General features: G+C 38.7%; 1 protein-coding gene across 1 annotated transcript in view; it reads right to left on the reverse strand.

Moving 5' to 3' along the window:
* Nucleotides 1-711: 711 nt before the first annotated feature.
* The window catches only part of LOC139732658 (guanine nucleotide-exchange factor SEC12-like), a 28,805-nt gene continuing 3,202 nt past the window's right edge, over nucleotides 712-26,314 (reverse strand). The window contains 9 exon segments of the mRNA XM_071643510.1: nucleotides 712-2,395; nucleotides 4,177-4,336; nucleotides 5,519-5,591; nucleotides 6,007-6,180; nucleotides 8,867-8,988; nucleotides 10,235-10,318; nucleotides 10,910-11,130; nucleotides 12,308-12,459; nucleotides 12,586-12,695. Of these exon segments, the coding sequence (XP_071499611.1) occupies nucleotides 2,304-2,395; nucleotides 4,177-4,336; nucleotides 5,519-5,591; nucleotides 6,007-6,180; nucleotides 8,867-8,988; nucleotides 10,235-10,318; nucleotides 10,910-11,130; nucleotides 12,308-12,459; nucleotides 12,586-12,695 (1,188 nt within the window). The 3' untranslated portion in view covers nucleotides 712-2,303.

Genomic DNA, 26,314 nt, shown 5'->3' on the forward strand with positions numbered 1-26,314 from the left:
TGCTAAGCACAGAGATGAGCCATTGGCTGCATATTCACATTACCAGCTATTACAAAATGGGTTCAAGAACGTAGCCAATAGGAAGCGCTGAAATGAGTCACGTGTGCTTTGGGTATTCAGTCCCATTGTACTGCGTGTTAAATCCTATTGCCGATCGTCTGTGCGCGCGGCGGCTCCTTTGAATTGCATGCATACGCGCTGTCAATCCTGTAAACAACTTCTAGTTCGGACTGCCGGCCGGCCAGCCTTTCTTCCCTTGTGCATATAACGTGTGGCGTACGTAGCATACGTACAGTGTACAGTAGACCAAGCAAGCGTTGTGGGACCGGACGCGTACATGGAGTCACTTTGAAGGGCAAATCCAACGATTTAGCAGGTTAATTCTTACGTTGTTTACAGAGTATGTTGTCTAGTAGGCCTATATGAGGAGTCTATATCAAGTCTTTAAGGTAAAGGGTGCATATTCTATGTAAAATAGGTAAGTTTTCATGCGGGAACTTAAGTGTCCGGAAACCCAACCCCCCATCATACTTATACATGTACACTGTATGTGCGGGTTTTCCGAGTGCGACGTGCGTAAATGTTTGGGACGAACATCTTCGGACGTCTTGACCCACAAAGGTACGTGAAAAACGCTGAAAAATGTTGTTAGTTTTCGAATTTTCAACCCATTTTATAAAACAAATGATGCACAGGATTATTTCGTATCCTGTGCATCATTTGTATATGATAAGTGCACATGATGCTTGTAAATCACTTTGTGTGAAAAAAAGTGAAAACATAACACTTACATACAGAGAGATACAGTAGACTCTCGTTATAACTAAGTCCTCGGGACCGGCTATTTTCTTTCGTTATATCGAAATTTTGTTATAACTGAACAAATATACAATAAAAATACATAGAGTGGATAACCTTGCGGACTGGATTTGTACTTCGTTATAACCGTGTTCGTTATAACGGGAGTGCACTGGATGACAATCTGAGAGAGAAAAACTCCTATGTGACCTCCAATCAGTTATCAGAGATTGCAAGTACATAACACTCTTGAATAAGAAGAAGATGCTAATGCCTCAAGATGGAGGAGCTTGTAAGACAAAATAAAAGACACTAACAACTGATGAATGGGGAAGCAGCAGCCACTACATTTTCACAGTTGGCCATTCAACATTCTGCATCTCAATTTGATCTCTTCTAATTTAAAGGATCTACTGTAAAGTAAACAATTTTCTCATCAGCATGTACCTTGAGCCGGTTGAGTAAAAATATCTCATAGAGAGTGATGCACTTTATCTAATGCCTCAGTACTGTCTATTTTCTTGTTTTACATGAATAAGTATTAGACATTTGCATTAACATAACTTAAAAAGAAAAAAAAAATGACAATCTCTATGCCACAGCCCATATGATATCATCCAACATATTGAAGTGAATAGTTGGCATACTCACATTTCATAATCTAAACCAAAATTATCATCTAGTCATGGACACTATAAGTGACAGACCAGAAAGATCATTCTCCAGAATTTCACACAGACCAGGTGTATGAGATGTGTCAAAATACCAAAGTTTGATTTTCTATACTGTAAAACGAGGAATGTTCGCATTCATTTTAATTTCGCGAATTTCGCAAGAGCCAAGATTTGCAAAATTAAAATACACATGAAAGTTCTTGTCTACATTATACGCATTGAATGTTAGAGGCAACTTGCGAAAATTTTATGCCGCAAAAAAGGCCGTCAGCTCAAATTTGCGAAAATTTAATGTTGCCAAAATATCATGTTTTACGGTACTCTAGTCCCTATGAGAACAATCCATGGCACAGTTCACATCGTAGTGTCTACTGAACAGAGTACCACGTAATGAATAGCAGTGATAAAAATCGATTTTATATCTTGGTGACTGTCTGTGTCAAGACTTCTGATACAGCTGTATTAACATTTCACATCATAAATGTTCAGGAATATCACCCAAGATGACATTGATTGACTTCTCTTCACGCCAATGTCCACATCAGCTGGATGCATGACACAAATCGCCTTTTGTAACTTGGATCATCAGATCAACCATTATTCACGCCACTTTGCTTGTCAAACTTGGAAGCAACAATAATTGGCAAAATCATTACAAAACATCATTGCCACTGTCCAGAGTTGTTTAGTAGCAAAAATTGTTTGACCTGCTTTCCATACGGATGACGTTGATAAGCTGCACAGTAATAAAAGGAGCTAACCCTCATCTGTACACAGATCTTTCTTGATGAGAGCGCCCTCTCTGGCAAGGTGACACACAGTGAGGCAAGTTCAGAAGTCGGCTCCCGAGGAGGCCAGGAGAGTAAAGATGAGGATGATGATGATGAAAGCTCCAAGAAACATTAGCATCACTGGGTATTCCCCTGAAACGAGCACAAACAGTGATGTTATCAACCAGCTTTACAGTGGCTATTTACATGAACACTTACTATAGTATGGAATTATTTCTTTACTTTACTATCCCATAAGGTCCATGATCATTAATTCCAATAAACATGAACAGGAGCATTTGTGACAAATGATTGTATCAGGGAAATTACCCCCTGAGGGCAATTACCCCTTAAAGGCAATAACCACCCCCCCCCCCCCCCCCCCCCCCATCCTGGCTAAATACTGGCTAGTGATTAGGTTAGAGTAAAGATTAGGTTTAAGGTTAGAGTTTGGGTTAGGTTTAGGTTTAGGTTCAGGATTTAGGATGAGGGTTAGGGTCAAGGAAGGGTCTGCAGGGGAAGGGTCAGGGGTAATTGCCCTAGACCCCAAACTATATCATCACATTGACCACATTATTTTTTTAAATAATGCAAGGCAACAAAACATTGAACTATGCATGATTCAACTAGAATGAAATGAACGCTATCAAAGCTCTTGTAACATTTGAAGTATGCAGAAGAAATGATTTTGCATTTATTAGCGTTAGTGAAAATGCAAAATGATAAATGTAAAACTCTACATGCATGTTACAATCAAGAAATAGGATATAATAATCATTATCATTAATATTATTCATTTGCCATTAATTTGCAAGACAAAACAAGTGAATGATAAAACAACAGACAAACCAACAATAAAACAGTTCAAGAAGTTAGGCTTTCTCTAAAGTGCTTCCCTAAGTTGCTTGGCTGGAAAAAAGCAATCAGAATCACTATATTTTATACGGCCCTTGGGCCTTTCCAACCATCTTAAAGAAAACATATCAGGGAAAAGCTAAAACACACACAAAAACTTAATACAAATAATTTTGAATTGCGCATGTACGCCAAGTGAATTATTGTATATACATGTACGAACTAGAAATATCACTATGGCGATTGGTGCTCCTCTGCCATCTCATATTATTTTCAACCCGTTGAGGATGGGCAAATTTTGCTACAACACACATTTCCCATAGACACTTGCCTGAGTATACTTGGGACTCGTCCTCAACCGGTTAACATTTCTATAAAACATCTCGCCAATGCGAGACAGCCAGCTTCACATGATGAACAAATAATCACAATCTGTTACAATCTGTAGTTTGTTATTAAAAGGAACAGTTCGGAAAAGGATCATTAAAGGGGCTGTACAGTACTGGTTGAGGTGGGGATTCATGGTTTTTACATTCCTAAGTGAGATAGTGCGAAACCTCTTATGAAATATGAAAGAGCATGTAATCTTAAGAAGGATTCAATGTTTATTTGATGAAAATTGGTTTTCAAATGACTGAGACATCCCAAAAAGTGATGATAATAATAAAAGACTACATGCCCCAACTTTATTAGGATCTCTTTGTTTCACCTTGTTTTTGGATATCTCTGCCACTTCAAAACCAATTTTCATCAAATAAACTTTTGATACCCCTTAGAATTGCATGCTCTTTGACATCTCATAGAGTGGTTTCTGAATATCTCACAAAATGTTAAAAGCTAAATCCTCACCTCGACCAGAACTGTACACACCCTTTTAATATTAACTCCACAAAGGTCTGACATTATGAGACCTTTGTAGTGACATGTTATCTTGGCTCATTATGTCAGTGTGACATCATGGACTGTGGTACTGAGCCTACTAAAGTCCTTGGATATTGAGGGAATACACATACTGCAGATGATTCTAACATTGCCAAAATGAAAAGCTAAACATGTGGAAACTTGATGAAAAGACTAACCTGGTCTGGACACTGAAACAAGACTCATCTTTTTGTCTGCTGCAATACTAAGGACAGCCGCTTCCTTGTCCCCAACAACACTCCTGGATTTACTGGTCATCGGGATAAAGGTCAGTCCCGTTATGAAGATTCCATGGGCGTTATTGACCCACTTTAACTTCTGTCTCATGACAAAAAGACAGAGGGACAGACCTGAATATATTTCACAATCATTAATATTCAGATATCCATTTAAATTTTGCAAATAAACAAGCAGAAGTCTGTTTGACGTTGGAACAGGCATCCATAAACCAAGCCTAATTCATACACGGTATACAGTAAAGCTGCGTTTACACCATGTTCCCAGCAGCCACGGCAGCCTCATTTGCCCGAAACATAGTGCGCCGTGGGTAGATGAGATATTCTCCTGTTTTCCCCACTCTTCGTATTCTAGTCTTGTTCGTTCCAGTCCTCACCCCAGTGAACACATAGCTATCAGATGCTGTTCTCACAGTGTCTAGTCAGGCAGACTATCAATGTCTTCAGTCACATCCCGCTACAGACAGCCTCTAAGTTTTGCTACGGCCTATCACGTGCCACCCTGTTTTGTTGCATTCACCCCGATTTATCACTGCATACAAGATTCCTCATTAGCACCGGGACTGCTGTGGCACATTTTTAGACAGTTTAAAAATCTGACACGGCATCTACGGCAATCACGCCCTGTATCACGTTTGCCTATCCCATCTCACTGCGTCGAGTCTATCCCGTTTTGTTCATGGTGGCCTGAAACGGGGCTGCCATGGTTACCAAGAACATGGTGTAAACGTAGTTTTAAAGTAGGTATGAGAAATGACAAACTATGACTTGTGTGCTGCAATCATCAGTGAAATTTGTCAATTGTTGCAATGTAGTCACTGTCCATGACTTGCAGACATTTTGCATAAATTTGACTTCATGACTTCAGTAGGTCCTATTACTCAAGCTTATAACAACATCTGAAAAGAACTGCTGGCATTGTAAAAAATTTATTACATCGTAAAGTAACCATGACAAGGACCTGAAAGATTTGCAGCAGGCAATGACACATGATTCTTTAAGACTGACCAAGCAAATGCTTGCATAGAATACTAGACAAACAATTATGCACAACATTCAGATACACACATACTGTACATACCTAAAGGTACAAGCAAACATACATACATGTATACATACACGCCTGCAGTTAAATTCATCTACATTGGAATATTTTATACTAGACATTAAAGATATAAGTCTGTACTACAGTCCTTTTTGTGATTTCAAAACATATCCTCTCCTAGAATGATCTAAGAATGAATGCAGAATACACAACACTCACCTGTAAACTGAACGTGATGTAGATTCCTACTGCTCCTGACATGGTTCCCACACCAACGTAGTAGCCACTATGACTGTGTAGATAACACAAACACTGGTTATATCTCTTGTAACCATGATACTGGGTTCTGACAATCTTCAGGTTCTGATATTCTAAAGCATGTCAAAGCTTTTTAAGTCACTGTTTGAGAATGAGCAAGCTTAGAGAATAAAATGTACACACTGAAAGATTGAGTGAGGACTTTACAAAGCTGTCTCTGGGATATTAATCTGTCTGATCAAATGAGGACATGATCTGTATTGTCTTAAAGTGTAGTTCCATACTATAATCAAGTTGGCTCTAATAAATGTAAAAAGATTAAACAAAGACACTGTAGAGCTTTCACCAAAATTGGACATACAATAAGAAAGTAATGGATTTCTAAGTTTCACATGTCATCGTAAAACAGTGATAAAGTAATAATGAAACATGAAATACATTACGCTCACCTTACTGCCAAAGCAGACAGGATATGGTCTCCAGTGCACACAGTCTTATCGATAGTAAACTTCATACTGTTCCACTTGGTGAGGTAAGAAGGCTGCTTGCCTTTCTTCTGTATGTGAGGGACATTTGTGGTGAACATGGTTGAGTTGCTGACATCACCATCCAGAAAGGCAAACCTGCATCAAACAAAAATTCATCAGTCAAGAAAAGAAAGACAATCACAAACACACAATTGCAGCACATCTCCTCTACTCTTTCCTATAAGTTATCAATTCAGTTATTGCCTGGGGACATGATTTCAATACCTCAACTCAAATCAACCCTTGGTCATATTCATCACTGCACATTCTCAGTGACCTCTGTCAGAAAGAGTCACATTCACAATGTAAGGCTGACTGCCAGTACATTGCTTTTAGCTTTTTTGATGTGTGTCATCAGTAACAACATTATCTCCAGCAAAACTATTTGTGACCAGCTACAACAAAACGGATCTGAAAGTCGGGGAGCACATTTTCTGAAAAAGGCATGACATTACTCCCTTACTCTTCTGCTTTAATTTCATATACAGTTGAACCTCTCGTATCCGGACAAGTCGGGACCGGGGCTCATCCGGATAAGGGATTTGGCCGGATACGGGAGACTCAATGCTTTATACATGTACATATACTGTAAAAGTGGATATTTTCGCGTGACTAATTTTTCGCGCTTGGCCGGGTCGGAAGAGTTTCGCGTGTTTTTAATTCCGCGGAATCAAGACATCACGCACAGGCACATATGGCAAGCAAAAATATTCGCGTGCTTTTATTTTCGCGCTAGTTTCTGGTTGCGCGAAATACGCGAAAATTTGAACACCGCGAAAATTTCCACTTTTACAGTACATGTACATACACATTACTGATGTAGCCCATTGTAGTACCACATGTAGTAATGTGTATACTGCAACCTTTTCATTCTAACTGACCCCAAAATAGAGGTTCGTGTTAGCAAGAATGAAATCATTTTCTTCTATAAATTCTTGGGATGATTTACCTAAATAATTATCAAGAAATGTATCAAGTAGATCTTGAAAATAAACAGTACAAGTCGACGAAACTACGCTTCAAAATTCGATTATCACGGCTCAGCAAAGTTGACTGTAGGTCGCCATTGTTAGATGGTCTCCCTCTCTCTCTCTTTGTGTGTGTACTGTGTGTGAACAATTTTTGAGTGTTCAATATCATTCGTTGCTCAGCCAATGACTCGAAACAATGCATGTCTATCTTGTCATATCGACGGCTGTGTATGGACCTATATGTGGCAATACGATATGAGAGGACTCGAGCGCATAATCTGTCCATGTTCTTGCAATGATTTGGGGATGTTTGGGGATGTTAAAATGTCTGAAGGTAAGCAATTTGGAAGGAAATTTGATGTAATGTATGTTAATCATGTTGGAAGTAATATGTAATTCATGTGTGTTTGTGTAGGGAGTTCTCAAGGAGTTGGGAATCCCCCTTTCCTCCCGTAATAATTTTTAAAAAAATCACAGCGAGATTGCGTCCGTATAATAGAGAGATCCGGATAAAGGGAGGCCGGATAAGAGAGGTTCAACTGTACGACACAACCCATAAAAGTACACAGTCGTGGAAATATCGATGATTTCATGAGAGCATGTCGAGTGGTCTAAGAAATCTGCCTTTCGAGAGAACTACCTTCAAAGTTTTCCTTCTGACGCAATCGTGATCAAGAGAGGTAAGACAGTTTTCACCTCTTGACAATAGAAGGTATGCTCCTAGCAACCTCTGCAATGTTCATTCAAGCTTAGTGCCAGCAGTCTCCGTTAGACCAATCAGTAACCAGGATGCCGCGCACTGACCAATTAGATCACTCCCTCATTGCTAGGGGCAGAGTGTATTTGTGGTGCTAAATCGAAATCTTTTTGACACGTTTCTGTTCCATTGAAAATCGGAAAATAATGGCCCAGAAAAATGCTAATTTCTTGCCTTTCCATTGGTCATTTAGCTTCAAATTTCGGCAGATGATAGACAAACATTAGACTACAAAATCATGCCAAAAGCAGAATTTTGATGGTTTTGACCACTTTGATGATCTGACTTCAAACTCGATTTCTTCGGCTCAGCCTTCAACGACTTTTGGACCTTCTGTTGTGGCGGGTCACATTTTTCAAGACTCCCTGATCTTGTGAAGGAAGGATATGAAACTCAACATTCCCCCATTTAAAGATGAAATTAAGAATATGATCAAACCACCACTGTACACGAAATGAGACCAAGTAAATATATTTTTTTCTATTTTTCATAGATACACACAAGTAATGAACTGACAGACAACTGCTTGTATTACAGCGTTTCACTCAATGAGAGCTTTACAACTGGTAACTAAGTGATTCCAATCTCCTATTACAGGTTGCTGCAATTGAAAATCATTTTAATAGCGTTCAACAGTATTCTGGTCAGTACATTAATGACAACAGTATACCAGCCATCCAACCACAGAAAGAATATTGTTCTTACTTTAATACCTAAGCTCTCAAGAAACATAATTCTGATATCAAACATTTCTAGACATTGATCTGAAGTAACTTATCATGTAAAGCAATGCATAATATTCCACTTTCCAGTATTTCAATCTGTTTTCATGAAGTGTTTTTGTATCAACCTTCATGAAACTACTAAACTATATCTTTTGGCAAGGACATCTCTTTCAGCATGTATTTTTTATACACAGATTCATACATTGACAAAGGAAGGATCTGTTTATTTTGGTGTTAACTAATCTTTTAAAGCCAGGAAGTTATACGTGACTATTCAAAAAGGTCTACTATGATGCCATGAATTCTCCTTCCCCTTTCCCTTTACTTACCTGCAGCATCCAAATCTGTAAGACTTGAAATCAGCACACTTCTCCCACTCCAGAGCACACATCTTGCTCCCATCCTTTGTGTTCCATACATAAGCTTTCTGGTCTCTGGATATTGTGATTAGCTGCAAAGTAAAGAGAGCAGCATGTAATGAGTAGTCGTCTTTCTCACTGGACACTGGTGAGTACTGTAAAAACAGAGATATTTGCTGCATGAAATTTTCGCAAAATGGAGCCGACAGCCTTTTTTTGCAGCATGAAATATTCACATATTGCCACTGGCATTTCATGCATAATACTGTATCATGGAAAAGAACTTTTAGGTGCATTTTTATTTTGCAAATATTGGCTCCTCAAAAATTCATGAAAATTTCATGCATGCAAAAATTTCTGGCTTTACAATTCTTTATGTCAACCCTTGCAGAATAGAGATTTCTCTACATTGTAGAAATGCCTCCAGCACTGAGCAGTTACCTATAGAGAAGGCAGCCATCTCATTCTCATGTTCCATAAGGGAAACAGAGAAAAAACAAACAAACAAACAAACAAATCAATAGCGACTTATTTCACTTTTGTCAGTCATGAGAGGGATACATTCATTGTCTATCACTATTTTATTATAATGAATTCAATGTTGCAGTTTCAAGCTTTGTTTGATTTGAACTGATATACCTGAGTGTACACTGAGCTTTTGCACACATTTTGCAGCAATAATGCAGAAAACAATGCAAAATTAAAGATAAAAGGTTGAAGCATAATTGAGTCAATACAGCCTTTGCACCAACAACTACATTTGTATGCACAAACACACTATACACACACACACACACATCTCACTTGTTTGTCATGGACTTTAAACATGGACTTGCGCATGAACTTTTTACCAACAAAGTTTACACTGAAGTGTTGGAATATAATCAAAGCATCATGATCCTCATGCTCAGTCACATCGTGCACAATATCAATATTATACCCCCACGCAATCTATCACAAATGCACACAAATACAAAACTCAATGAAAGTTAATATCCAAGCTTTATCTCAGTTTTTTTTCTCTCTCTACCTACTGCAAAAGTAGAATCAAAGTGGAAATTTTCATGCATTTCATGAAACCATAAACAAGCAACAACAACAAAATACAAGCAAATATTTGTGCTTGTTTTAAGAACCACTATGTAATGTCTTGATTCTACATAATTAAAGACACACAAAATTCATATTACTCAACAGAGCATGAAATATTACTTGCACAAAAATACCCCCTTTTACAGTATTCATTTAAATTATCAAATATCATACATAGATTAGTCTTTAATTTTACTTACCAACTTATATCTACTACTACCTTACCCTTATGCATCTGCCTCTTACCTTGTTGCCTAGGGGACTAATGATGACATCTTCAATCTCCTTTGAATGTGCTTCAACATCATACACCTTCTCCATGGAGGGATACTGAAGGAGGAGCAGAAAATATTTTAAAATCTGTAATTGTCCTGACTGGATAATAGATACACAGCGGGCATGGTGAATGCATGGAGATGTTTCTCATCCACACAATCAAAACACTTGAAATACAGTCAAACCTACCTTAGTGGCCACCTGTCTATAGCAGCCGCTGCAAAATTTCCCCTCCCAAGAGGAAAGCCATGTTACAGACCCTACCTAAAATGGCCACCTGTCTATAGCAGTCACTTTCTTCATCTCCCTTGGTTGGGCTGCTATAGACAGGTTTGACTGTAGAGTATGTTTATACACATACTGTACAAATAATGTCAGTCAAACAAGCTTCTAATGTAACAGGATAACATGTAAACAATATAAAACAGTCTGATAGAAGAATATACTTCAAACAAGGTACAGTATAAGGCAAATGTTATGACTGCTCAATATATATGTCATACTTGTGTTGCAACATACTCTATGAATATGGAATGCTCTATTTATCATTTTGGTACCGTCAGATACAAGGCAATGGTCCAAAAGTCATACAAGATGATATTATGAGACAAACAGCTATTATTGGTAGCATGGGCTGAGACTTACCGACCACATCCGTAAATGGCCGTCTGCTCCTCCTGAGACAAAGTACATGCCATTGGGTGAGAAGCATACAGCATTCTGACTTGCTTCTGTCTCATGGAAATCAGTCTGCACAGCTTTCAGCCTCTGGACATCAAACTTCACAATCTCTCTCGTTGGTCTCTGCCCCGATTTCTTCTTTCCATTGGACTCTGAGGATTTCTTCTTTCGTTTCCTCACTGTCACTATCAGAACACAAACCACAAAAATAACAGTAACACAGATGAATATGAGACATAACAAAGTGAGATTCTTTCTTGGGTTTAAATTCTGTCAGAAGAAAACCTTCAAACCAGATAGCACAAAAATATGGTTTACTGCTCTTAGAAGTGAACAAATCAGTAATAACCATAGCAAAACTTTGAACTGATTTTTGTTACTCTCAATAATTTGCAAGAGTTAATGGGATCCAATATACGGATCATGCTACAACTTGGCCTCATTGTCCATACTCTCCATCCTAAATCAATAGACTCTTTTTGTCTTTTTTTCCAATGAGTCTTTTAATGAATAGCAATGGATCTTAAGTACAAGAGGAGGGTTCACAGGCAAAAAAAAAACACAATGTATGTATCACTGTCACTCAGATAACACCATCTGAGTCAAGAAACCTGCAGCCCATATCATGAAAGTATAATGAGAGACTCTACGCTCATAAGACACACTTATGAGAGACTTCATGAAACGGATTTTACTTTTCTACGAAGCTATACATATGAGCGACTGGCCAGTCTGAGATTTATGTAACTTTAGACTTTTATGTGATGACTTCATGAAACGGACTCTATGCTGCTTAAAGGGGATGGCTAGTAACTGATCAGTGGGAATCAGTAGGAATGCTGGGGGATGATTGTTCCAATTCTTGTGGGATTTATTTAAGAGTACATTATATATCTATTGTTGTGTGAAAATTATTTGCTTCAGAATGGTCTCATATTCAAGTAATGTGCAGTTTAATGTTTCCAGGTTAGCGTGCCTGGTCAGTGACGAGGCATTAATCTGCACATTACTTGAATATGAGACCGTCCTGAAGCAAATAATTTTCACACAACAGTAGATATGTAATGTACTCTTAAATGAATCCCAAAAGGATTGGAACGATCATCCCTCAGCATTCCCACTGATTCCCACTGATCAGTTACTAGCCATCCCCTTTAAATCTTCACATTACAAACATTTCAAACACATTGCTGGGACTCTCAGTTGTCTCATCCACTGTACAATCTGAACACAAAGGCAGATTTCTTATCCCATCTTGGGTACACCTGAATCATTACACTTGCATTGCTGCAGACAATCAATGATAACCTTCTGGTGGAGTTTCAGGAAGGACACGATGAAAAGAAGTAACTACAAATGTACCTTCCTTGTCTTTGCTCTCTTTCTTTTCCTCTTCCTCCTCATCAGAATTTCCAACCATCTGGGCAAGGAGGGAGCTCACTGTTTTGCTGATTTCATACATCTGACATCTTTCATCTTTGCCAGCTGCCATTAAGTAGACTTTCCCATCATACCTTTAGGACAGGAAAATATAAGAGGAAGAAATACATAAAAGTATCACTAAAAAAAAAAAAAAAAAATCATGTTGAAACCAGTGCATAATATACTTCTGCAGGGAAAAAAAAATCTCAAAAATTTACCTTAAAGCTGCATTCATGATGGCGCTGCGATCCTCCTCATTATCTGTATCAAAGCGGCATTTGGACTGGATAGCGATTCCACTACTTCCCATGACAATTTCAAAGATTTCCTGGGGCAGGATACAAATGCAAACATATCAGTATGAATGAATAAAAAGGTGGACTGCTGACATCGAACAGCTTGTACTGAGACGATTACAATCCCATCTGCTAGTTCTGCCATTCAATAGGATCAACAAGCTCATGATAAAATGCAAACTCCTATATTCAATCATGATAAATATATGCAGCTCACATTCAGTCATGTATGTTAACTTTAATATCTAATACAACTCCTTTGGTTTTAAATGGATTTGAGGATAAAATGACAGACTGAACCACCCTCCTCCCTCGTGTTCAGTCCTTGGAATCAAACATGATTGCTTTGATACCACTCTTCTGCCTCAACATGTTACATGAAGAATATTCCCTCAGTGAGAACTACCACAGGTAGTTGCAAACTGTGGTCAGCTTGTGCTGCTTGTCTTTTCATTTCTTTGTTTTTGTTTTTTATGTGCCTCCCAATAAATAAGAGTGATCGTAGGAAGTCAAAATAAGTGGGGGGCATAACTAAGTCTTTCTTGGTGTTGTACCACTGACAGTTATACAACTCAAGCATGGAGTTCTATCTGTAAGAAAATGATGTTTGAGTCAAGCAACTTATTTAGAGTAGACTGAAGACTCAAGTCAAGTGTCATGCATGATCACATTGTAACACCAGATGGTAAGGGCAAGTCCGTATTGGCAGGGTACCTTGACATTGGCACCCTGCCTATCTTGGCTGTTTGCATATACAGAACAAAAATGTACGCATGGGATTAAAGCATCATACGCTATGAAAATAATAACATAGAGACGAAAAACAAATTCATATACAAACTAACCAACTTAACCAAACATTGTTCAATTACACATCCGCCGGCCACCTAGTATAAATTGTGAACACAAAACATGACTGTGAAATCCATGTGTATTACCTATAGAGGAAGGGGGTGCCGATTTTGAGGTACCATTTTAAGCAGCGCGAAGAAAAAGCATCGCAAACACTTATTGCACTACGGAGATTCACAATGATTCAGAATAAACAAGACAGTCACAAGATTCGAAACTGCAGTATTTACGGCATATTTGAGGCAAAATTTAGGCGAATTTGTTTTATTATATTATTCAAGCTAAAGATCCTTAGGGTGGCGATAGATAGTACCCTCATACTCAATCATACTACTTTTCAAGTTCTTATGAATTAATTTTATAGAAAACCTAATAAAAAGTTAAAAGAGGGAAAATATCCAGAGACCAAACAAGGGGCCTTCTTCTTCTTCTTCTGTAATCTTCAAAGGGCTATATAATGCAGCCTATCATGAAGATGAATATGACTTGTGTGCACGATAAGAGGAGGGGTGTGGGCTTTTAATAATCACAAGGTGTGATTTCAACGTGGGTCATTAAAAGCTCCTTGAACAGTTCAAGTGAGTCTGCACAATCTAGAGCTTTGAAGTTTATTCCACTCAGGTATGGATCTCTGGGCAAATGCAGATTTGTCAATGTTTGTTTGTTTGTATATTTTGTTTTATTTATTTCAATACGGTTTAAAACCCACTATCAGCATCAGGAGCAGTGAGTCTGTATATATCAATATACATGGTATAAAACAAAAAAATATGATACAAAACAAAAGATAGCATTCACAAACACGACAAGAAACATATTGCCAAAACAAAAATACAATAACAAAGCCTTATTAGGGTAAAAAAAAAATCATACACATACAAAAAAAACAAAACGAAAAACAAAACACGATATCATATAAATCATTTGGGTGGGCAGAGCCGAAAAAAAAGTAATCTAGACAAAATAAAAAAAATTATGAATTATACAATCGGAAAATTACCTTATTAAAACAGAGTTTGGAAAATGATATAATCGATGTTGCCCTTAGGGCGGTATGTTTGGAAGCACACGTCGTCATTTTTCCTGGTTTTAGTAATTGTAAAGAATGTATCTGGATGGATTGCAACAAGGTCGTTCATGATTCTGTACACCATAGTAAAGTCTGCTCACAGTACATTGTACATCATGAAGATAGGCTGGGCCATTTCAACTTATTGATCATGCTGGTCACACTTCTCGCTCTTCTATAATCAGCTGTGACATACTAGCGAGCTGCTTGGCGTTGAATCCTTTCCAGTTTTTGGATATCCAAGGTCATATGTGGGTCCCAGACACTACAGCAATATTCCAGGTGAGGTCGTACAAGGGACTTACAAGCTGCCTCCCTGAATGAATGTGGGAAGAACCTTGTGTTGTGCCGGATGAAGCCAAGCTGTTGATTAGCTTTCATAGAGATTGCTGACATATGTGATATGCGATTAGATAAAGTGACACCAAGGTATTTTCCAGACTCGCACTTTTGAAGAGTAGTGTTATGGATGTACATGTAATAGCTGTAATTCACTGTAGATCGAGAAGGGCAAAACCTCACTACAGAGCACTTGCTGGGGTTGAATGACATCAGCCAGGTATTTTCCCACTGCTGTAGTGCATCAAGATCTTTCTATAGCATCCGGGAGTCTGTGCTACTGCTGACTTCCTGGTATAACATGCAGTCATCGGCAAAAAGTCTGGTTGTAGATGAGGTTACTTCAGGCAGGTCATTAATGTAGAGGAGAAAAAGTGTAGGACCCAAAACGGTACCCTGGGGAACACCCGAGGTGACGGAGGAAACCCTGGATGTGGCACCTTCTATGACTACCGGTACAGACTGCTGACGGTTAGAGAGGAAGTCCTATATCCACATGAGGTTTTGGTTTTGGATTCCATATTGTCTGAGTTTGAGTACAAGGCGTTTGTGTGGAACCTTGTCGAAAGCCTTTGAGAAATCTAGCATGATCATATCAACTTGCTTCTTCTTCCTGTACAATTTGTATGAATTAGCAAGATCATGTGATGTAAGCAGTAATTGCATCTCACAGGAATGTTCTCTTCTGAATCCATGCTGACAGGAAGACAGGATGGAATAGGTGTAGAAATGTTTCATCACTGAAGAAATGACAATATGTTCTAGGGTCTTACAGGCTGTATCACCTTTCTTGAAGACAGGAGCAACATGGGCCTTCTTCCAATCCTTGGGTAGTTCGCCAGATTTTAGTGATTGGTTGTAGATGTGGGTGGGAATAGGGTTGATTTCAGAGGCTACATCTTTCAGAAGGATGGCTGGGTCACCTCATTTAGATACCTCCTCCTGGCACAATGGAGAGATTTTTGAACTTGGGATCTTAGTTTCTTGAAAGGACTCCAGTCCTCCTGCGTCTGGCTATTCATAGGGTGATAGCTCGTTTATACACACAATGTTTCTGTCTGATTTTACATTTGATTTCCCGTGTGGTGTAGGGTATGTTGAACCTTGTACTACCTGTACTCATCATCTCATATGCTTTTCTTTCAGCTAAAGCAATTTCGATTTCAAGGCTTCCCAGTTCTGATTAAAGGAAAAGTATTAGGATAATTACTAAAATATTCATCAGACTAGATATATCGCTACGGCGACTGATATGCCTCTGCCATAAATGCATGGTTCTCCTAATAGGTCTATAGTACAATGTCTTGACAATGTGTGATGACAGTTTCACACAATTGGCAAAATATTAAAATGACAGGTTTGCCACAAATGTGCTGAATGTTCACTTTCCTAGAAATAGGTTCAATTGGAGGATGATTAAAATGTCAGAGAGCAGGTATTTGGGGAACTGATGATTTTTACAATATCTTGACTTTTGACCCTTTTATGAGTTTATGCATTGAGTAATTTTCAAGGTATTGAGAAAATGTTATAATTTCAGTATCAAATGGGAAAATAGCATTATCTAAACCTGGCCTTTGACCTTTGACCACACAGTTCCAAAGAGAATCACTGTTGGGTTGAACATGCATAAATATGTAAGTTTCATGATGATACCTTGAGTTACTTTTGAGATATGGAGGAAAAAGTGCAATTCAGCACTTTCACTTGACCTTTGACCTTTTGACCTTTGACCTTTTGGCACAAAACTTTCCACAATATATACATTGGGTAATACAAGCATACATCAAGTTTTTAAAAAAAACTTCAGGCATTGCATAAATACAAGGAAAGTAGTGATATTTTGAGGAGTTGACCTTGATGTTTGACCTCCTGACCTTTGAACCATGACCCCCAACTTCCCTAGATAATCACTGCCCATTGGAACAAGCATATATACTAGGTTCCATGAAGATACCTCGAACCATTTGCGAGATATGGAGAAAAACATGAATTTTCAACCTTTTTTTCACAAAATAACCTGTGACCTTTGACCTTTGACCCCGTGACCCTAAAATCCAAACAAAGTATTATCCCCCCAGGATATACCCTCATATCAAGTTTGATGTAAAACCACCACACGGTTCTTGAGATATCAACAAAAACACAAGGCAATCACCGAATTGTGTCTCGCCCATTCGCGTACAAGGAATTAATATTCTTTATAACTCCCACAAGTTAATTGACCTGCTTATGACCTTTGACCTTGTGGTGACCTTCAACACCCTGAGGGACTTCACCATCCAAGTTTGGTCACAAACGGACAAAGGGATCAAAAGTAATGAGCCATAATCGAAACGCACCACAAAAACTTAACATTGGGCCCTAAAAATTTGTTGACCCCTTTCTGTGACCTTTGACCTTGTGATGACCTTTAACTCCCCAAGGGACATCTACCGTCCAAGTTTGGTCACAAACGGACATAGGGATCAAAAGTTATGAGCCACAATCAAAACGTGCCCTAAAAACATAACATTGGGCCCTAAAAGTTTGTTGACCCCTGTCTGTGACCTTTGACCTTGTGACGACCTTCACCTCCCTAAGGGACATCTTCCATCCAAGTTTGGTCACAAACGGACAAAGGGATCAAAAGTTATGAGCCATAAACGAAATGTGCCCTAAAAACTTAACATTGGGCCCTAAAAGTTCGTTGACCCCTGTCTGTAACCTTTGACCTTGTGGTTACCTTCAACTTCCCAAGAGACATCTACCATCACCCAAGTTTGATTGCCATTGTAGCAACATGTGCTGAGTTACGTGTGATAAGAGAGTCTTGCAAGTAAACTTTAATGTATGACCTCAAATAACCTTTGACCTTATCATGTGACCTCTTACGGCACCATAACATGAAGGTACCCCCAGTGCATCCATCACCCAAGTTTGATTGCCATTGTAGCAACATGTGTCGAGTTACATGTGATAAGAGAGTCTGGCAAGTAAACTTTGACGTTTGACCTCAAATGACCTTTGACCTTATCCTGTGACCTCCAACGGCACCATAACATGAAGGTCCCCCCCCCCAGTGCATATATGACCCAAGTAAGGTTGTAATCCAAGCAACTTATGTGAAGTTATTTGTCAAAAGAGAGTCTTGCAGGTAAACTTTAACATAGAAAAGAGAGTCTTGCACATACTCTTTAATATATGACCTCAAATGACCTTTGACATCATCACATGACCTCTGACAACACCATAACATGAAGATACCTCTAGTGCTTCTATCACCCAAGTGTGGCTGCCATTGCTGTAACAGATGCCAAGTTATGCATCATAAGAGAGTCTTGCACGTAAACTTTAACATTTGTGACGGACGACGGACGGACGACGGACGGACGCCATTTGGATCCCTTAGTCTCGCCTTCACCTCCGGTGGGCGAGACAAAAACGGGACGGACGTACGTACGGACGGACGGACGACCCGAAAACATAATGCCTCCGGCCACTTTGTTGGCGGAGGCATAAAAAAGACAATAAATTCCGATGTAATCTAATCAAAGTCGGCCTTCTTATTGTTGTAAACTCTGTGGGAATGTGCTTTCTAGTACCGGTAATTAACTGATCCATTAAAGTCAACCTGGATAATGCGTAATGGACTCATGATTACTAGTATGGTTGGACCTACTACTCATCAACCACCAAATTTTTATTTGCTTGATAAGAATATTGAAAGGGACTGTACAATACTGGTTGAGGTGGGGATTCATGTTTTGAACATTCCGAAGTGAGATAAATGAGAAACCTCTAATGAAACATGAAAGAGCATGTAATTCTAAGAAGGATTCAATGTTTATTTGATGAAAATTGGTTTTCAAATGGCTGAGTTATCACAAAAAGTGAAAATAATAAAAGGCGACAGGCCACGCCTTTTATTAGGATCTCTTTGTTTCACCTTGTTTTGGGATATCTCAGCCATTTCAAAACCGATTTTCATCAAATAAATTTTTGATACCCCTTAGAATTGCATGCTCTTTGACATCTCATAGAGTGGTTTCTGAATATCTCGCAAAACGTTAAAAGCTAAATCCTCACCTCAACCAGAACTGTACACACCCTTTAACACTGAAATTCACATAAAAACTTGACCTACGTGATTGAGAAAATCCAGCACTATCAAATGCTGTTGTTCCCTTTTCACAGTCTACCGGCAGCGTTCGCTCGCGCCGTGCAAAACGAGAACATTTTATTTTTCGTCTCGCGAAATCTCGCATGCAGATTTCACTGCACGAGATTATGGGAGAAGGCAACATGATTTGCGAGATCAATTGCTGGTGTCTTCTAGAAGTACACTGATCGCATTATTTTTAGATAAATAATGAAATGATACCTTTCAAAATATATATATGTATTTTAAAATAAATATTATTAAGTAGAAAACAATTTATGTGAGGAAGAAAATCAGCTTATTTTTTTTTCTGTGATTTGTAAGCTGTCAGACTTTGCTGGATCCTGACCCTGTTACAAATTGGACGGTAACGCCAAGTGCATCGTTGGAAAGCCATAACTCTAGCGAACATTTTGATACCAGTCTCGTTTGGGCTCAAAAATAAAACGTTTTTGCTATTTGTCTTCAAAGTGACGGAAATTTCACATAAAAATGCGGACTCTGCAACCGGCTTCAACAGTAACTCTACGGTACGTGTCCGTATTACGTCGCTTATCCGCTATTTTTGTGTTCTGCGACGCAGTGCAACTGTGCGACTGTAGTCCCTTACATAAAGAAAAATTGTGGATGTTGGATAAGATAAAAATTCAAACGGTAACTTTTCCTTTTGATCTGTCTGTTTATTTCATACTCATGCCTTTCTTTGAAGTTTGATCTACATTTAGATCTAAACACCCACATTTAATATTTCGTACAGTGTTATAATTATCCATGATCAAGCAAAGTAAAGTAAATTACCAAAGAGTTAAATTATTAATCGTGAATTTGCCTGAGCCGAGTACAGGTTGATAATTTACATGTGGTTCAATTATAAAATCTGTACGGTCTTTGGCTCAACGTTTAAGTTCTTCAGAGTTAGACCAAGGAGGTATGAGAGCGGTATCTGTCTCTTCACTGTGGGCTTCTTATCTGACATTGGGACACACACAGCTGACCGTACGTACATGTACATGTACTACGTACTTGTAGTACATGTCCAAATGTAAGATGAGAAGCCTGCCGTGAAGAGACAAATACTATCGGTCTAACACTTTTTTTTGTACCTCACCAATTGATAGTTTCAGCCCAATCACAACAAACAAAAATTGTTTTACGTCAACTTCTACAAAGTGATGTATACCACACAGAAGAAGAAGACCTGAATATACAACTGTAGTAAAGGCACACTGCCGGCCCTACAGGTACATGAAAGTATGTAGCACATTAATTGACTGTTTTCAGAGTTTATATTTTATTAAATTTATTTTTGTTGAATTTTCCTGGCTATACACAGATTGTGATGTACAAACAGCTGTACACTGTTGTTGCATTGTATCTCAATTCTGTTTGGGCAAATGTGTACATGAAGACCTTGATTTTCAATTAGGCTAACTATGTCCATGTTAAAAATTCTTGTACATTTGTAGAATAGATCAGTAACTGTGGCAACTGGAATTTATCATACCTTTTATTTTGTTTAATGTCTTTTTCTGAATTCCTTGCAGTCAACATACTGGACATTCAAGGAAAGTTCCTGGCTTCAAATTTCATCATGTAGCACATTCCACTTACTGAGATGGTTCCTCGCAATGCAGTAACTCCACTGTGGGATAGCTCTTTCAAGCAAAATGGCTGAGTAAGTAAATTTGTGTTCTGATCTCTCTTTTTTCCTCTTTTTTCTTCTGCAGATTTAAGTCCCTCCTTCAGACTCCAGTTCTGAAGATTCTTGCAGTATTTTGGGTTGTCATGTGAAGATATAATACATTGTATGTACAGAGCTACCAAGTCTCACGCATTCTGAGTGAGACTCAAGCATTTAGGGGTCGTCTCACGATCTCACGCATGGCACCCATTTTTCTCACGCATCGGGCAAAGTCTGCAATTTGGGCCCATAATAAGGAGCATAGCTCAAATTGAAGGTATACTTTCCTTTTGTCTTTCAAAATAAGTAAAAAATAGTCACTTAAGTATGCACCTGATCGCACCATTAAGAGCTAAAAATTGAAAAAGCTCCCTACCGTGAGAGGCGCCACAGGGGGAGGCGGGCCAGGACCCCTCCCACACCCTCACTTCCGCACACATTTGCTCGCCGAGATGCCGAGTCATGAAAATCTCACTCATAGAACTTTTTTGAACTTGGCATCCCTGTATGTATAATAACGCTGTATGGTGTACTACTACACCTGGGGTTTTCACCCCGATCTTCACAAGTAGTGTTGTTCATTCTTAAATGTATGTACAATTTGTATGCACACTGTATGTAAATGAAAGCCTATAGTACTGTAATGATAATAATAATGAAATAGAATATTTATACTTTTGTAGGGTTTTGTTTGTTTTTGCATGTCAACATCAATGTCCATAGTACTTAAAGATGGCTATTACCATTGGCATAACAGTGGGGGTGGGGGTGTCAAACACATCAATCCTTTTCCTGAATGCTACTCATTAAACAAAAGGGTAATAATACTGACATTTGTTGTGTGTGTGGGTGGGGGGGGGAGGGGGGTGGGGGGTATTGAGCAAAATTCTGTGAGACTTTCTCTCTGTGTGTCTTTTCGAAGGGGGGGGGTCCAATCATTCGCACTGGAATTTAAAACTAAAAAAAAATCATTAGTGTGGTCATTTCCCACAAAATACAATTTGTTCTTAATCTTTGCTTGTATAGCACTTATAGAATCATTGAAACATTTTTTTAAAACTATCTATCATGAGTTTCTTTAAAACAGTGCAGTCATAATGTTTATTTTCTTTCCTTTTCTGTTTTTCTTTTATAGATGGCTGAAGGTTTACATCTATGGTGTTTCAATGGTACAGAATCTGGAGCTGGACCGGAGTGATGCACAAGTATTTGTTATCCTGGAGCAAAAATCTCTCATTTAGTGGAAAAGATTGAACTGTGTGACATTGACACTAGTGAAGGTGATGCGGCACTTTTACGCGTACACTTTATATGTACATGTAGGTACAAACAACCTTTCGTCAAGTGTGCGGAATATTGATAGACATTAAATATTCTTCTCAGAAGTTATATAACTCAGTACGTGAAAAATGCCCCAAAACAAAAATCCTTTTGAGTGGAATTCTTGCCAGGTTGGGTTGTGATTGTTTGCACGATAAATATGTTTTCATCTTCACATCGTTGCACCAAATAATTGTTCAACTGCTCTTGCATCAACTTGTGTAATTACTTTCTTATAACAACAAATACAAAGGCTGTTCATGAAAAGGAAGCCTTTAGGAAGCGTAAAAGAGGAAACTTTAAAAAAAAAGCACAAACAAACAAAGAAACAAAAAATGGACAAAAACATAAGAGTGGTCAGTGAAGAAGGATGGCCCCTCTTCCAAAGCCTCCCGATTTTCAACTTACAGCCACCCAACCCCTTCAAGGGGTTTACATCCCGTATGAGTACAACTGTATATCACATCTGGAAGGACAGACTGCAGCAGCAAAGGCAGCCAAAATGTTGTTGCGACACCTTTATACCCAGAACCTCAATGTACATTATGTATGTGACAAGGAGGATACAGTGTGTGAGGAAGGGAAGAAGCAGAGACAGATGCTGACACAGTACCGGAATGTATCAGACAGTGAAAGAAAGTATGTGTTTGTTATACTTTTCCTGTTTAAGCCATTGTAAAAATAAACATTCTTGCTTTCAATCATTTGCTATGTTCTAGAAAATTCTATAGGCACCTACAGGTATGCCTTCAGGTATAATGTACAAAATATGAACCGGAAGTTTGTTTCAGTAGAGTTAAATATACAGTACATGTACAATGAACATGAGCTTCCTACACATGCAAAACATTATCAAGATTTCATTACAAAAGTTTACAGATATTTAAAACCTGTTACTTTTGTTAACGTTGCATAATTAAGGGAAATGATACATGTAGGTGCATGTAGTATTTTGGTGCATTATATTTGCATTTGAATCTTTTTTAGCTGTTTTTTTTTCTGAAAGATTGAAGCACCGTTATTGGCACAATGCATGTCATTTTGTTTTCACATATTAAATATAAAAGTTATGTTGGAATTCATGTGTGCTGTCTCCATGTTATTTTGTGATGACTGGAAGGACTTGCTTCTTATGTTTGTATATGAGCATGTTTCTTTCGGGGAAAAAAGTGTGTCGTCTGTTTCCAATGCAGAGTGCAGATATCAGTTTGTATGTTGATAAATTCCCTGAAGACTTCGATCACCTCCACCGCCAACACTATAGGCTTATCCCTTCATACCATCAAATGTTATTATTCACAAATGTATAAAGTCTGACCAGGATGTGATTTTATTTTGCCCATTTTTAAAGCTGTGTATATGTACAATCACATATTCTTTTTAATTCTTATAATCTCGATAAAATAATCTGCAAGGATTTTTTTTATCAGCTGTTGAAATTTAGTAGCGTACATGTATTGATAAATAACAACAATGCAGTTTCACAAAGAATCACAACTATCAAAAAACCAAAAGCTTATCAAAATTTAAGACAAACAAATAATGATTACCAAACTACAGTTCCTGTATACATGTGTAATTTGAAGAAAACTTGTTAAATCAAAGCATTGAATAGCACAGCCATGCTGCAACTGTATTTTCTCAACTAGTCGTCATAGACTCGACTACGGGAGGACAAGTTACTCTTGTGTGTGTTCGTGTGTGTATGTGACTGTGTGTGTGTGTGATGTGCATGTTTCTACCGAAATATGATATATGTTGTATGTTTCCTGCGCAGATGTGTCAATAAATTCCCTGAAGATGTGAACCATTCCCCCACCGACTCTATTACTGCATACGATACATTACAACTCATACAAACGATTAATTCACAAAAAGAACAAAGTATGACAGGGTTTATAACCCGTAGGTTTATCTTGCTCACTGTTAAGTTTTGTGTAGAATCAGATAACCATTGTAATTAAACATATTAAAACAACAATTACATGGCAACACAACTGTATCATGTCAACAAGTCGTGATGGACATGCACGATCACACCACCAAGGCCCAGCTATAGGTATGTCCTTGTAGTGCAACTGAACAACACAATTTTCAGTATGTGGGACTGATGTAAGTTTTTGTGGACGTGAGTCAATTTCTTTATTATTTAAGACAGTAATATAGAAAAAAAGGCAGAGAAAATACCATTATGACAATTGTTACACAAAAAAGTAACAATGAACAGAAGTTGAAGTGATTATAGCATTTTCGGAGTACCTCGAGTTACCCTCGTTCATTCGGCAGAATCGCCATGCCAATGATGTCACACCGCGGGGTTGTGATTGGCTAACTAAGGTCGTCTGCGACTTCGCCAAGTTTTGAGCATTTTTGGATGTGTACGGTACATGGATGCTATTTTGCTGGATCCTGACCCTGTTACAAGGTATTGTTAAAAAATAGTCTATTTTGAAAAGCTAGATAAATTTCGCTTCGGATGATGTATGATTTTATTGGGCTCAGAAACAACTGATATTAAAATATACAGTCTATTCTCAATATTTGATTTTGTGATTTTAACCTCACTTTTATCCTCCATTTACTATATATTTCTGAGTGTGGGGACTTTATCTTTTTACATGTCTAGTACGTTTTGTCCTTTAACATAAAGATGCAAAAGAAATCGTAGAAAAACATTGATTATACACGGAGATATCGCAGTTTGAAAAGGAGACGTTTTCTTCGGTTCAAGCGGTCATGTGGAGATCACCGCGACCGAGCTGAAAATAAAATAAGCGTCTTTTCGGAGGCCTGCCGGTTGACTGTTCAATTCGAAGTTTCTGTGCAAAAATATCGCCGTCGAACTTGAGTGGCCTCTTTTCAGCTCCCCGCGGTGCCGCTCCTTTTTTAGATCGACTGCTGTTTTTGCATTGACAATGCACACTAACCGACTTGTATTGAACAACGTGTTGTACGAAGCTTTTTAGAAAATGCATTGACATTACATTACCATTTGGTTAAAATATTCATTCGAAATTTTGTCCTTGATTAAAACCATTAATAAACAGTGAATTTTCACATTTTCCCACACACCCTCATCAACGGTCAAAGCCAATACATTTTTATGTGCTCTGCGCGCAGTGCAGTGCGTACTAAGCGTTCTGTGCGCCAAAACTACGCGGTCATTTTCAAAATGGGTGGTCGATGTGTAGTACAGTGTAGAGCTACCATATACATGTACTATGATAGTCATCTGACCCTGGTGTGGGAAGGGCCTAACCACACCAGCGACCCCAACCCGTACCGAGTCGGGGTCACATGGCAGCCCTATGGCTATCGAAGAAACGCCTGATATGGCTTAGCATTTTGGTAACCAGAGACCAAAATACAGGGTTTTACACTGAAAAATCATAGCCATACTGCGGGTATAAGATACTTACACCTGTACAATTAGAGCCGCCGAAATCAATTTACAATACGATCTGTTTAATAACGAGCCCAGTGACAGATTTTATCTGAGGTTTTACTCCTTCCGCAATTCGTATTGTAGTACAACTTACATAGCGCATGCGCCAACAGCCTTGCTGTTGATCGGGTATGGATAAAACGCAGCACAATTTACACAATGTATGCGTGTGGAAAAAAAACAGGATGGTTTGCTGAGAACTGAAATGAATATTCATTCGCGCACTAGCGCAGGTCATTTTATTTACGTGATATGTTCAAAATGGCGAATCGCATCTCGCGGAGATGGTCTCAAAGGTGATGACGATTAATCTTGTATTCAGAGGTATGGTGAGTGATACAGTACATAGGAGTCTACATGTAGTTACCTGGATCTATCCATATTCAACAATATGGTATTACAACATGCGGCTTTTCGTTGCGAATCCAAGTGTCGTTTTAAATGATGAGTTGTTTACTGAATTGCAAGCATCGCAGTGCACTTGATTACTTCACTAAATTGCATAGGCCCCTACACAAGTCTTCGGGCGCCGTTACTGGTTACAGCGCCCCGCTCCGCGCCGGGGTTAGGATGGGCGGGGTCATCCCACGAGACCGACACCCACGAGTCATACGGTCCACGAGACCGACATCAAAAATAGGTCCACGAGTCATACAGCCCATGAGTTATACGGCTCACGAGTCATACAGCCCATGAGTTCGACACTAGGCACAAAAGGTTCACGAGACCGACACTAAGCAAAGAAAGCCCACGAGACTGACGCTACACAATTAAGGCCCACGAGATCAACAGTACGCAAAAATG

Source organism: Diadema antillarum, unplaced genomic scaffold (genome assembly GCF_040938485.1).
Source record: "Diadema antillarum isolate AM-2024a unplaced genomic scaffold, OU_Dant_1.0 seq00000442_RagTag, whole genome shotgun sequence".
In the NCBI taxonomy this organism is placed as follows: domain Eukaryota; kingdom Metazoa; phylum Echinodermata; class Echinoidea; order Diadematoida; family Diadematidae; genus Diadema; species Diadema antillarum.